This window comes from Tamandua tetradactyla, chromosome 6, assembly GCF_023851605.1.
Source record: "Tamandua tetradactyla isolate mTamTet1 chromosome 6, mTamTet1.pri, whole genome shotgun sequence".
Taxonomy (NCBI): Eukaryota; Metazoa; Chordata; class Mammalia; order Pilosa; family Myrmecophagidae; genus Tamandua; species Tamandua tetradactyla.
In genome coordinates, this window is record NC_135332.1 from 40,262,902 (window position 1) to 40,278,062 (window position 15,161).

At 34.1% G+C, this 15,161-nt stretch overlaps 2 protein-coding genes across 11 annotated transcripts in view; both read right to left on the bottom strand.

Moving 5' to 3' along the window:
• TRIM37 (tripartite motif containing 37) overlaps window positions 1-15,161 on the bottom strand; it is a 371,934-nt gene that overhangs the window by 291,290 nt on the left and 65,483 nt on the right. The window lies entirely within an intron of this gene.
• On the bottom strand, window positions 915-14,850 carry LOC143685625 (exocyst complex component 1-like). Its single transcript, XM_077162963.1, is given in 5 exon segments — window positions 915-7,657; window positions 7,857-8,482; window positions 8,484-8,776; window positions 11,339-11,435; window positions 14,831-14,850. Coding segments are annotated over 5 exon segments (2,385 nt in total). The 3' UTR covers window positions 915-6,308.

The following is a 15,161-nucleotide window of genomic DNA, read 5'->3' on the forward strand; positions in this document are numbered from 1 at the left end:
TATTCACATCATTACCATTCTTTGCATCCTATTAACCAAAAGAACTACAAATATGTACCATATAGAGTAAAATTAAGGAGCTTAAAGAGTCACAAATTTTATAAGAAAAGCTCTATGTAGTACGGGAGTAGCCAGCATTTGAGTAACTCCAATTTTTGAACCTGGGTTCTAGCAAAGCAGAGGACCTTGATCTGTAGTAAAACTCTGAGGGAGAAAAAAGGGGAGAACTACCACCGGCCATTAAAGATATAAGATAACTGAATTGGAGTGAAAAGCTACATGTAAAACATCAATATTTGGAATTCCATGCAGTTATTTAAAATGATGGTATATAAATTAACAACCATGGTGATGGACTTCCACTTTTTACTTTATTTCTGCAGTAGTTGTAATAAGCAGTTATTTTTATAATCTTTTTAAAGGTCATTAATATTTAAAATCATAAGGTAGGAAAAGATTTGAAATGGCACTATATTTATAATTCATTAAATAAGACAATAGCTTTAGTTATGGTATGACCCCTTTTTGTAAAATATGTATATGTGTACATATAGAAAAGTTGAGAAAGGATACACATCAGAGTGTTAGAAGTGGTCTATCTCCAAATGTGGTATCATCAATAAATTATTCTTAATTTTTGGAAATTCTGAATCTTTTACATGATCTTACAGCAAGAATTTATCAGGGAAACATTCATGGTCCTTGGAGTTTTTATTTTTTGTTTCTTTTTCTTTTATAGTCCTTGGAGTTTACCATGGAAGACAAAACATGAATTCTGACCTGGTGATGGTCTTCCTTTCGTAGCCTACAGCCTAAGACACTGCTTTGGGGAGAGGGTCCAGATCCTACCATGAATTTGAGCTCTTGACTAAAGATTAGTTCTCAAAGTTCTGAAGCCTTGGTGAAAAGGTAGAAACCAGGAGAAAAAAGACTGTTAAATGCAGTTCTCAGGTATTGGAAATGGTGTATAGATATTTTGATTTTACAAAAGGTAAAGCAAGAGCCCTACTCTAGAATTCAGAGTAAGACAAAATGGCTCTCAGAAATTAAAATACTTTGAAGATCAGAGGGTGTCATCACTGACTAGAATTTCAAAATTAAATAAACCAAAGATTCCATTACTAATAATTTCCCTTATCATTGGCCTAAATTAGAATAGAAAACTTTGCAGTTACCAAAATTCTATCTTTATCACCAAAAACTTTTGAGGTAGACATAAAAGGGAAAAGCAAGCCAATTTTTATTTTTAAAAATATTTTCCAAAAGTCAGTGTCTGATTTCCATCTCTACCAGCAGGGAATTGCTATAAACCAAAAAAAGAAATATTGGGTGCTTAATTACAAAGTGTGTTTAAATGTTTTCTAAAATTGGAGATTTTTCATTTGTCTTATATACTTGTTAGATTAGAAGCCATGATTAAATTAATCAAGACTTCATTAAAAATATCAGTAATTACTAAGAGTGTTTATATATGCATATGTTTGTGTGTAGAGAAATTCCCATTAGTATCACTTTCCCATATTTAAATATGCTCAGGAATCATCTTTACCTTAAAAAAAAGTACACTAACCCAAATAACATGTAGATGGAGAGAATTGGGAAAGAGGTAGAAAGAGAGCAAATCAAAATAAACAAAGGCTGTAAGCATTCAAAACTTGATTTTTGTTTTAATTCTTGAAATAGTTCACAACTTATCTTTTAATTCCAAGGCCTTATATAACATTCTAAAGCATAACTTTAAGTAAAATTTTTAAAGCTTGTTTTATTTATTTAAAAGCTAGCAAAAAATTCTTAGGATTATGGGATTTGTGACTCCATAATTACCTTAAAACAGAATATTTTAGTAGCCCTACAACTATTTAGGAAACAGAAATTCTTAATTTTATGTTTTTTTCACCTGATATTTTAGTTCTGCCTAAAGTTTAACTAGTATAATCCCATTTTACTTAACAATGTGTTATTTGCAAGAGAGTAGATTCAACTACAGCCACCTGTAATATCTGGGAGCCCTAACATATTAATTATCATATTAATTATCAAAAGATACCTAAAAGTGGTTCTGAATTTTAAATACCAAATTTTAATAAGATACCAAACAGCTGTCTTTCAGTCATTGGTTTGATAGATGTTTTGAAGCCAATTGTTAAATACAGACATCATTAAAAATTAAATATATAAATTTACAATTAAATAAGTCATTGAACGCAAAGATAACACATTCTCCAAAATCATCACTTACCAATTATTTCATGATATTTTACTAGTATCTATCCTCTTAAGGTTGTTTACATCTATTATATCCTTATAGTGGAAATACTATATATGCTATTACACATCTCTTCCTGATTCCATATTCAATGATATCATGCTAGTAGTTTGAAATAGATTATTTATACCATAGAAACTGGCAAATGCTTTTAAAATTCAGGTCTTCCCATCCCCCAGAACTAGTTGTTAAACATTTATCAACATACCACTGCTTTCAAAAGATTGTTTTAATGTCCATCCCCCCTTTAGGGATTCTCTTTCCACTTCTATTCTGAAAATATTTCAGAGAATAAACAGAATTTTAAACAGACTTTAGAAGAAGGAAAAACAGCTTAAGAGTAGCAAGTTATCTGTGGTGAATTGCAAGGAACATTTTGCAAGAATACATAGGGGAACGATTTGCTTCTAAGTGAAGTCAGTGGGCTAAGGAATAGCAGGTAATAAAAACACAAAAAGGATGCCGAAGGGATATTGAGAAATAGAGAAACAATCTTAATATTCTCTGATCGGCACCCTTTATTTTATAAATGAAGAAATAGGCTAAGTGATTTCCCTCTAGTTCTATTTTCATTACTCCAAGTTTGTTGTAGGTTATACCAAAGTTATACATGACATTAAAGCCAATTAGTCACATTGATAGGAGAAAATAGTTCTTTCCTAAAATTAACTTTAAACAGTTAAAGTTTTAAATCTAATATCACTGAAGTATAAAGCTAGTCAGTTAGAGTCCCTCTGAAAACAACCTGATTGTATGGTACAGAAAAAAAAAGAAAAGAAAAGGAATTGTGATATTTGGATTCTAGACCTGCTATCACAAATCAGCTGTGGGGCCCTAGATAAGGCCCTCATCTCTCTGGATCTCTCTTATTAAATGAGAAAGCTGGAGTGGAAGATCCCTTTCACCACTAAAATTCTATTATTTCATTTTACTACAAGTAAACCCAAATTTAATTGATTGAAGTGTTAAAATTTAGAAAGAGGACATTATATTAAGTGAAATAAGTCAAACACAAAAGGACAAATATTCTATGATCTCACTGATAGGAACTAATTATATGTAAACTCATAAACTATAGACTTTAGGTTACGAGGATATAGAATGAGGCTAAAGAATGAGGAGTGGTTGCTCAATATGCACAGAATATTTAATTTGAACTCAAATGTTTGGAAATTGATAGAAGTGACAGTACCATGTTATTGTGAAAATAATTAATAGTACTAAATGGTGTGTGAACAGGGTGAAACAGGGAAGTTTAGAATCATGTATGTCACCTGAAGGAAAGATTAAAGGTTAAAACATGGGAATGTATAATACAGTGAATCTTGTGGTGGGCTATGACTGTGATTAAGTGTACAAATATAAAAAGTTCTCTCATGAACTAGAACTTACGACACTATTACAAGGAGTTAATAATAGAAGGGTATATGGGGGAAAATGACCCATTGTAAACTATGGGCTAGAGTTAACAGAAATATTTTAATATTCTTTTATCAACAGCAACAAATGGACCATACCAACATTATGGGTCAACAACGGGGTATAAAGGGTGTGGGAGGATTAGGATTTTATTTTTTATTCTTGTTTCTTTTCCAGAGCAACAAAAATATTCTAAAACTGATCATGAGAAGGTATGCACAACTATGTGACGATATACTTTGGAGAGTTTGTATCGTGTGTGAATATATTTCAATAAAACTACAAAAAGAAAAAGAAAAAAATAGTTACCATATAACCAAGAAATTCTACCCCTAGGTGTATATACCCAAGAGAAATGAAAATATACATTCACAAAACTTGAACACAATTGTTCATAGCAGCATTGTTCATGGTAACCAATGCATGGAAACAACTCAAATATCCATCAACTGATGAATGGATAAATAAAAAAGTTTACATCCATACAATGGAATATTATTTGGCCATAAAAAGGAATGAAGCACTGTTACACACTACAGAGTGGGTAAACCTTGAAATCAGTGTGGAAGGTGGAAGAAGCCAATCATAAAAGACCATGTGTTGTATGATTCAATTTATATGAAATGTCTAGATCATGTATAAGTCTATGGAGACAGTAGAATGGTGCTTGTCTAGGGCTGGGGAAGTTGGAACTTAATGTGGAATGGGGTTTCACTTCGGGGTGATGAAAATGTTCTAAAATGAATGTGATAATGATTGCACAACTATGAATATACTAAAACCACTGAACTGTACACTTTAAGGGAATGATTTGTATGGTATGCAAGTTATATCAATAAAGCTGTTATTTAAAAAAGAAAAAATAAATTTAGGAAAGATAATTATTGCCTTCTAATAAGTTAAAATTCAACATTTGAGCCTCAAATTTTAATATTTATAGTGAATACTAGCTTCTGTTTATTTTCTTCCTAAACAAAGATAACTGTTGCTTTGTTTCAGCTACATAGTTTCTGCCACCTGCCCATTGTTCTTCCCAAACACTAAAACCCTATAAGCAATATTGCACTACTCAGAGCTATTTACACAGCAGAGACAATATCGATAGGGTTCTAGGATCTGGTAACAAACAGGAAATTTTTTAGATATATGGTAGGAATTTACTGACAATTATGATGGACTCTAAAACTCATAATCATCTAATTAACGAAGCAAATTGAAACTGATACACTTTAGTCATACTCCTCTTCAGGTATAAATCAGCCTCCTGGAAGCCTTGTAAAACACGGAGGTTATTGTTTAATTAACTTCAGTTACCTATATTATTTTTAGGGGTATAAGAATATTTAAAATATAGTGATTTTTATAAAGTCCTAAACAGCTAAATATTCTTATTTCAAAAACTGCACAGTTTTCTCTGAAATGAGAAATAAAAATAAAGAAAAGTTTTAAACCAATTCTAAGGACAATAAAATAAAATATGGATTTTAGCTGGGAAAAATCCATGGAAATCAATATTAAAGCATCCCAATTACATTCTGCTAACTGGAATCTTGTGAAGCAGGCTGGAACTATAAAGAAGATACCTTATAAATGAGAAAAGGAGTAGTTTAAGATATACAACAACTGTGAGTTTAAGAGGGCATCCTACTTATTTACTAGCATTTAATATTTTGTTATACAAGTTCTTAATATGACCAGGTTAATACATTAAGTAAAAAGCACATTGCATTATATACTGTAACTATGTGGCAGCAAGAAGAAAATATAGTTGCAGTCTCCAGTTTCAAAATATTTGCTTTACAAAAAAAAGATTCTCACTGACTCAGTAACGCTCCCCTACAAAAGGATCAGTGCTCTTAATGCTCCAAACACAATCTCTTGTAAGAGACCGTGTCTAAACTGCATTAACCCAAAGGGAACTGAAGGGGAAAAAATACAGCAGTCCTGCCTATCATGAGCCTTAAACTGAACTAGGAGAAAGGAATTGGTAGAGTGTGCTCTGGATTAACTAGCTAACCTTAGTGATACATTTCCCACAGATACGTAGTTTTAAGGGAGAATATTAGATATATTAATACTTCCAGAACTGTAGTACAGCTCTATTATTTTTTTTTTGAAAATTCTTTTATTTCAGATTAACCTACTCATTGCTATACAGAGTCACATAATCCTCAAAATTCAAGTTTACAACTGATCATTCCAAGTTTCCTTAGCCATACATATTAGTACGACAAAGGGGGAAAACAATTTTGTACAATATTTTATAGTTACATGAATGATAAGAATTAAGGAATTAGTGAAAACTGAACAACTTCCAGTTTATTACACATAGAATAATAACTCAAACACAAGAAGCTAGGCAATAAAGGAAGATTTCCTGTTCAGTATGGAAAAATGCTAAAGGCATTTTGTTACTTTTTTAGTACACAATCTAAATAATAAAACTGCTATACAGGTTTGTACTTTGCACTTAAAATATTTGTAGAATGTTACTGCCCATTTTTCTGATATTTAATAAATAAAATGTTAATCTGGGTTCTCAAAGCAGTAGGCTGATATTTTTGAATGGTGTCTGGTGTACTTGCAGTGCTTTATTAGTTTATCTTTTTCTCTTTCATAAGGTTTAGTGGGACTGTGCAATGCTGGAAAAATAATCTAGAATGTCCTGAATAGTGAATTCCATTGTAACACCAGATCCAGGATAACAGCGAGCTATTAAACCTTCAAAGTGCTTGTACTGGCGTATAAATTCATCTTGCATGGAGTGCCATACCACCTGCAGTAAGTTCTCCTCTTCACATAGATGTTTATCAACCTTCTTATAGAGGTTATCTAGACCTTTTTTCACTTCCTTTCCAGGATACTCTTTAATAACTTTACGAAGTTCTTGCTTGTTAAACGCAAGTTGGTAACTTACTTCCTCTTCTCTTATACCTTGTGCTACACGAGCTTCAACACCGTCAAAGAAATGATTTAGTTTTTCAAGAGGTTGTCCTAAAGAGTAAATGACGTAAGACTGAAGGTGATCTGTATATTTTTGTTTGGCTTCTTTTTTTTCAGCTTCATTAACAAACACGCCTCTGATAAGTTTAGTATATGCTTTATCTAGATCTCCATGGCGCTCAGCATTTTTAAAGATTGATTCTGCGAGTCCAGCAAATTCTTCAAATTCAGCAACAAATGGAAGAATTCCTACCTTACTCTTCTTTGAGATCTTGACTTCTTCCATTTGCCGTATTTGGTTACTAATGCATTTGTCAAAGTTCCTTTTGACAGTCACCAAAACATTTCCCAATGTAGTACTTAGAAAGGAAGCAGGGTCCACATTTTGTGCAGTCCATACATGATGACTCATTTTGACTAGCATATAAAGGGAATTAAAACTATCGATTTTATCTCCTAATGCAATTAGGTTCTTCAGTTCTGGCTCAATGCAGCGAAATATTTTAATCATCATCTGACGGATCATATCTTTCTCAGATGAAACAGGTTGTGGTGTGGCAGAGTTATGGTGCCGTGATAATGTTCCTCCATCCAGATCCTCTGCTTCAGTCATAATTCCAGACATACTTTGATGTTGCTGTAGTTTGAAAAATTTGCTTATGAAGTCCTGTTCTGCTAGACATAGGGGCTCCAGTTCACTTAGTACCTGTTCAAAGATCTTATCAAATTTGGTTCGATCTGCGACATCAAGATCAGAAGCGGACATATTTCCCATATCCAGCAAGGAAGATGACTGAGATCTGCGATTCCCTGAACTTTGAACACTGAGCTTATTGAGACTAGAAGTAGATCCAGTTCATTTCCCAGAACTTCCATGAAGACTCTCTGTTTCCTGTTTGACAGCACTTTCTTTTCGAGGCAGTGTAGCAAACTTCTTGCTTTCTTTAGTTGTGCCTGTCATCTTGATCTTTGCAACTTCAAAAAACTCTTTTATTTCTCGCTCATACAGTCGTGATAAATAATCCATGTGATTACAGAACACAATTAGGCAAAAAGCTTACTGATTACTTATTTGAATATTCATTAGGGGACAAAGCACCTGCTGGTATAAAATTCTTCAAAAGATATAATTAATGTTTAATTATTCAAAATATTAATCCTCCTAAACTTCAAAAGGCAAAGAATTCCAGTAATGTAAATATTTTTCCTTAAGATATCTCCAAATCAGAATTCTTTGTTAGTCCCTCATATTTTCCATAATCTGTACTCTTTAGCCATTCCATCAGCTTGGCATATCGAAGCAAATCTCTATGAAATGGATGATGATTGGGTAAAGTCAGTTCAACAGAGTGTTGAGCAAGAGTTGAACTCTGATCATGACCCTGTTGAACAAAAACATTGTTGAGGTGACTGGCCAGTCTCCGGGCAAATTGTTCTCGCAAATCACTGAAACGTTGCTGTTGCTGTTTGACTGCCAGAAGCATGTCATGGCCTGGCCGAAGAGCTACATTCATGTACTGCAGAAGGGCATCAGCAGCATTGGTGCAGGCTTCAATGCCCCTGGAAGATGCAAGATCTCCTTCCTGAAGGGCCTTTATATGATCTTTGGCCAAGTCCATGTGGTTCACAAGAAACTCTATCTCAGATAGGAGTTTTACATTATTAGTGTTACTAAGATGAATTAGGTGGTTGCTTTCAGATATCTGATCCATTTGTTCTTTCACACTCTGGAGCATTTCCTCATAACTGCTTAGTTTCAATTCAATCTGATCCACCTCCTTCAGAGCCTCATCCAGCAACTTCATCAGGATGTTCACTTGCTTTTCAGAGGCCATGATTGACTGGATGTTGGCCTTCCAAAAGCTGTGAGCTAACATTGACAAAATCAATTTTCTTCCGGAGATACCGTTGATTCAATTTCCAAATGCATGAAATAAATGTATTCTTTTCAGGAGTGCTGCTAGCAACCCATTTATATATTTTTTCAAAATGTAAATCAAATTCAGGATTTTCCTTAATAGCATCTTTGGCATCTACTACAGCAAGGTCTCAAAGGGCCCAAGCAATCTGCCTTTTGTAGAAATCTCCCTTATCAGATTTCTTGACTTTGACCACCTTCACCTGCACAGGGCGTTCAGTTGTTACATTCTACATATGCACTCAGTAATTCTTAACATCATCACATAGATGCATGATCATCGTTTCTTAGTACATTTGCATCAGTTTAGAGGAACCTGTTTCTAACTCCTGCTGAACTCTGTTACCAATGACATATTCCAAGTTTATTCTCGAGTGTCGATTCACATCATTGGGACCATACAGTATTTGTCTTTTAGTTTTTGGCTAGACTCACTCAGCATAATGTTCTCTAGGTCCATCCATGTTATTACATGTTTCATAAGTCTATCTTGTCTTAAAGCTGCATAATATTCCATCGTATGTATATACCACAGTTTGTTTAGCCATTCTTCTGTTGATGGACATTTTGGCTGTTTCCATCTCTTTGCAATTGTAAATAACGCTGCTATAAACATTGGTGTGCACAGCTCTATTATTAACCAAAGAATCTACTTAAAATACCTTTCCTTAGATTCCCTTCTCTCCGATGCAGATTTAGAAACACCTTTATCAACTCCTACCATACTATGGCTCCAGTTAACCATTTCTTGCACTGTATTATAATTATTTGTTTGCACGGTAGTATCACCAATGGATTTCAAACATCTTGCTGACAAGAACCCTGACAATTTATTCTGTATCCTACTTTTTAATATGTAGCCTAATGCTCAATGACAGAAATTAACAGATGAAATAGTATTCATTCATTCTGTTGGAAAGAACAAACAGCCTAGGAGGGGCATGGTACAGGAAACAAATCCCCAACCACTCTTTAAAGCCTGTTTTAAGGGTAAATATTTCCAGTTCCCAACAAGTTATGGGCTACCTATGTCTACACATCAAAACTGTTTTGTATATTCCTGCCAGAGAGTTTTGACTATTATCCACTCTCTTCCAGACTGAACAAATGCATGTCTATGCTTGTCTGAACCAGATAAGCAGTCATATGCACAAGCACCAGGTTTACAGACATGTTAATTCATGCAAACAGCCAACAACAAATCAGTAAAGAAGTGGGTAGAAGCTGCAAGTTCAATTCCCAAACTGCAGGTTTTTACGTCATAATTTTTAGGGTTGTACACATGAGTCCCTGCCTCTATAAGACTGGTTTTATCAGTTGAAGTACTCTATTTAGCACTTTAAATGCTTTCAGGTGATAAGTATCACAAAGCACCATAGCAGATTGTGCTATGGAAGCATGGACTATGCCTAGGAATGTGGAGGACTATGGATTATGGAAGCAGATTTTCAAATAGACCAAATGAATCTGTTTAGAATGATAGTTGTACATGTACCAACAAAAAAAGTCTAAGTTTACAATACAGCTTTAACAGTAATGTAGGTGATTTTTTTTTTTGCTTAACTTTCTTCTAATTTAAGTACAATGAATGTATATCACATGTGTAGTAAACTTTTTAAAACAATTTTTGTAAAATGTAAGTGTCTTCTACCACCCTCCCCTTGTCTACGTGGGACATGACTCCCAGGGCTGTGGACCTTCCTGGCAACGTGGGACAGAAATCCTAGAATGAGCTGAGACTCAGCAGCAAGGAATTGAGAAAAACCCTAGAATGAGCTGAGACTCAGCATCAAGGCATTGAGAAAACCTTCTCGACCAAAAGGGGGAAGAGTGAAATGAGATAAAGTATCAGTGGCTGAGAGATTCCAAACAGAGTCAAGAGGTTATCCTAGAAGTTATTCTTACGCATTAAGTAGATATCACCTTGTTATTCAAGATGTAATGGAGAGGCTGGAGGGAACTGCCTGAAAATGTAGAGCTGTGTTCCAGTAGCCATGTTTCTTGAGGATGATTGAAGAATGATATAGCTTTCACAATGTGACTGTGTGATTGTGAAAACCTTGTATCTGATGCTCCTTTTATCTACCTTGTCAACAGACGAGTAGAATATATGGAATAAAAATAAATAACGGCGAACAAATGTTAAAACAAATTTAATTTGAAATGCTAGTGATCAATGAAAGCGAGGGGTGAGGGCTATGGTATGTATAATCTTTTTTTTTTCTGTTTTCATTTTATTTCTTTTTCTGAATTGATGCAAATGTTCTAAGAAATGATGAATATGCAACTAAGTGATATTGTGAATTACTGATTATATGTTAATGTTTTAGTTCGTTTGCTAAATTTTTTTTAATTAATAAATAAAAAAACAAATATAAGTGCCTTCTATACTAAATCACTCTCCAGCACTTAAAGATCACTGGTATTTCCCAATGCCTTGTAGAATTAATTCCAACTCTTTAGCATAGTTCTTCACAAGAAGATCTCTCACTCCACTGAACTTCACATTTTACACCTCATATATGTGTATTATGTAATACATATATACAAATATTATTTACACACGTGATAAACCATCTTCATGGAATAGGCTATCAAATATGCCAAAACAACTACCTTCCTAACTTGCAGAACCCAATCAGAATAGTTCACATACTTGAAACAAAAATTCAGTATAATTTTAAGGGAGTACATCTTTGGCAGCAATTCTTGTTTACACAAATACTTTTTAATCAGTTCATTTCAAATCATTTCAACCTCTGAAAGGCAGATATGGGGGTCCACGAGCTTACGGGGGCAGGGACCCGCAAATTTCCAGTAATAGCTGGCAATTTTATACATCTGTATACATTTTTCTGACAAGAAGGATCTCCTCTAAGGATCCATGGCCTAAAAAAAGATTTAAAAACCATCACTGTAAGAGTCATATAGTTATGACTTAATGTTGGTGGACAAAGAAACCAAGCAGATTGCCAAAAACACTAAACCTTCTATACTCCTAAAAGATGGGGTGGGGGGGCCGGAGGAGAGGGGAAGGGAATGGAGAGTACATAAGTTCCAAGAAATTATCTGTTTTATTGTCATTCAAAAAAAAAAAGTTAAAAGAGACAAAGAAGGATACTATCTACTAATAAAAGGAACAATTCAACAAGAAGACATAACAATCATAAATATTTATGCACCAAACCAGAATGCTCTAAAATACGTGAGCAAAAAAAAAAAAGTATAGAAGACAAATATTATATGACCTCACTGATAGAAAATAATTAGAATAAACAAATTCATAGAGTCAGAAAATACAATACAGGTTACCAGGGGCTGGGGTGGATGTAGGGACTGGAGAGTTAATGTTGAAATTGTACAGAGTTTCTATTTGGGATAATGGAAAAGTTCTGGTAATGGATGGTGGTGATGGTACCACACAACACTGAGAACATAATTAATAGCACTGAATTATATATTTGAAGGTGGCTAAAAGGGATAATTTTAGGTAGTAGAACAAAAACCATATGACTACACAACAGTGAACCCTAATGTAAATCATGTACAATAGTTAATAAAATTATAACAATACTCTTTTATTAGTTGTAACTAATGTACATTAAAGCAAGGTTTAAGGGGGGCAGCATATGGAAACTTTTTATTTTCTGCATGATTTTTCTATAAATTTACAACTTTTCTAATAAAAAAAAGGTATGGTTGTTCTTGAAAGCCAAGTGCTAAGAATATTGCTGGCCCATAAAACAAACTTAAGACAGACACAGGCCCCTCCCTTTAAAGCCTCTCTGAGTTTATGGGAAAAAAAGCTGGAGTTAGAGCCTCAAGTAATAAAATGAAGGTTAAATATCTCCACAGGAAATTCTATGAATGACTTTTAAAACCACTAAAGCCAGAAGTACGGGGTCATCCTGAATCTAAAGTAGGAGATAAAATCACTAAAGAAAGCTGTTTTTCTCAAAATTTAGTTTTATCTCTGGTAGTAGGATTTAATCTATTATTTTTATTTTTTAAATCTAGATTTCTAAAAGGCTTCATAATAAATATGCTAATGTATAACTATTTTAAAAGTTAATCTCTTCCTCTCCACCTGCCTCACCCTCATTCACCCAAAATAAACATATGTATTTGCCTGAACTGTCTGTGTGCTGGACTTAAGAGACTACAAACTACAAAAGACAAAGAGATTATATATGTTTGTTTATAGCCATTGCACCCTACACATTTTCTTCATCAAGATTTTTTAATGACTTATGTATCTCTCCTGCTGGTTTATATATTTCACTTTGCTTAGCCCAGTTTTTCATACAAAATGGGTTAGAAAGCCATTAGTAGGAAACTGGTCATTAAATAGATAAAGTATTATAAACTAATGTGTTCTGCTTAGAATAGTGTGAAAAGATTCTGATGGAGCACTTAAAGTAGGGTTGTCAGATAAAATACAGGATATCCAGTTAAAATGGAATTTCAGATAAACAGCAACAAAAAAAATTAGAATGTCCTACAAAGTGTTTGAACATACTTATACTAAAAAGTACCCATTGTTTACCTGAAATTCAAATTTAACTGAGCATCCTGTTTTTTTCATTTACTAAGTCTGGCAACCCCAATTTGAGAAAACTCTAAATGGTACCAAACTTAGAACTAAACAGGAAAGTAGCACAGAAGCATCTCTTTACATGGTTTATCTTTGGTCACTCATTAACAATCAAGACAAACACAATTTTCCTATTACTTATGACATAATATTAACATACAGCTAACTGTACTGCTAAGAATGGGTTAAGTGACACACAAGCAAATGAATAGAATAAATTCTAAAATTCAAATAGCAACCCAGATTAAACCAACATACTTCAAAATTGTGGCACATGATGCCAAGAAATTAATTGTGGCTTGAAGACAATTATTTGCTTTCATGGCTCTAGGATGATCTGAGTTTCGCAATTTTTGCTTCTCATTTCAGTTCTGTGGTTTCGCTGGACAGCCTTGCTCTAGGTTTCTCTCATGTTCCTTGAACCAGCCAGCAGATTACCAGTAAGATATTCTTCTCATGGACATGGCAGAAGCAAAAGAGAATAAGCAAAAACATGCAAAGCCTCTTAATGCCTCAGTTCAGAACTGGTACACTCAATTCTACACATGCCACTGGCCAAAGCACATCAAGAGAAAGAGAAATATCAATCATCAAATTCATATGAAAGTTTAAGCGACCCCTAAAGACAAAACTATCTTGAAAAGAACAAATCTGGAGGACTCACACTTCCTGATTTTAAAACTTAATACAAACTACAGTAATCAAAACAGTATGGTACAGGGCGGGCCACAGTGGCTCAGTAGGCAGAGTTCTCGCCTGCCATGCCAGAGGTCCCAGGTTTGATGCCCAGTGCTTGCCCATGTTAAAAACAAAAAAACAGTATGGTACAGGTATAAGGCCAGACATATAGATCAAGAGAAGTGAACTCAGAGTTCAGAAATAAATCCACACACCTTTTGCCATTCTTGACATGGGTGCCAAGTCTAATCAGTGGGGAAAAAATAGTCTCTTCAACAAATAATGATGGGAGAACTGGACAGCCATACACAGAAGCCATATACACCTACCTCACATCATATACAAAAATTAACTCAAAATGGATCAAAGAAGTAAATATAAATGTAAGAACTAAACCTAAAAAAGCCCTAGAGGAAAACGGAGGGAAATTTCTACAGGACCACATGTTAGGCAGTGATTTCTCAGACTTGACACCAAAAGCATAAGCAACAAAAGAAAAAAATAGATAAATGGGACCTCATCAAAATTTAAAACTTTTGTGCAAAGGATTTCATCAAGAAAGTAAAAAGACAACCTAGAGAATGGGAGAAAATAATTTGAAACCATATAGCTGATAAGCGTGACATACCCAGATTATAAAAGAATATATAAATTCCTTCAGGTAATTTTTTTAAAGACTTCTTATTTATGCCATCTGTCACCAAATACATAAAATGTTTAGGAATGTAACAAACAAAAAACAATGTAGAGATCTCCTAGATAATAGTTAGAATATTGATCTTATTCTCTCAATACTCCTAGCTCCTACTCTTAACACTGTACTGAAGCACTTGCAGTTTCCCCAAGTTATGCAGCAATGTTCTATCAGGATTTCATTATGTACTCTGCCAGAATACCTGCCTTGTCCTTTACTTGGCTAGTCCCTACCCATCCTTCAAGTCTCAGTTTATAGATCGCATCTACAAAAAGCCTGCCCCAGGTTAAGTACTCTTTCCAACGTGCCCTTAAATACCTGATATTTACTTGAACCATCACTGCATCTGTCTCAATGTATTTATCTGTTTCCCAGATAAGTTCCTTAATATCTTTAGCCCCTAGAATAATGCCTGACGTAGTAAGTCACTGAAAGAAAGTATGAGGTACTTTTGTCTACTATAGAACAAATTAAGTGATGAGAAGAGGAACTTGTAAAAAGTATTACAAGTCCCACATTCCCTATCAAAGATAAATTGTTCTAAAAAACTAAATGTATTTTATGATCACTAAATACTACATGAAAACCTTAGCAAGGACCCCAGCCCAATCAAGATGGCAAGTTTAAAATTCTATATCCGGCAAAGCTG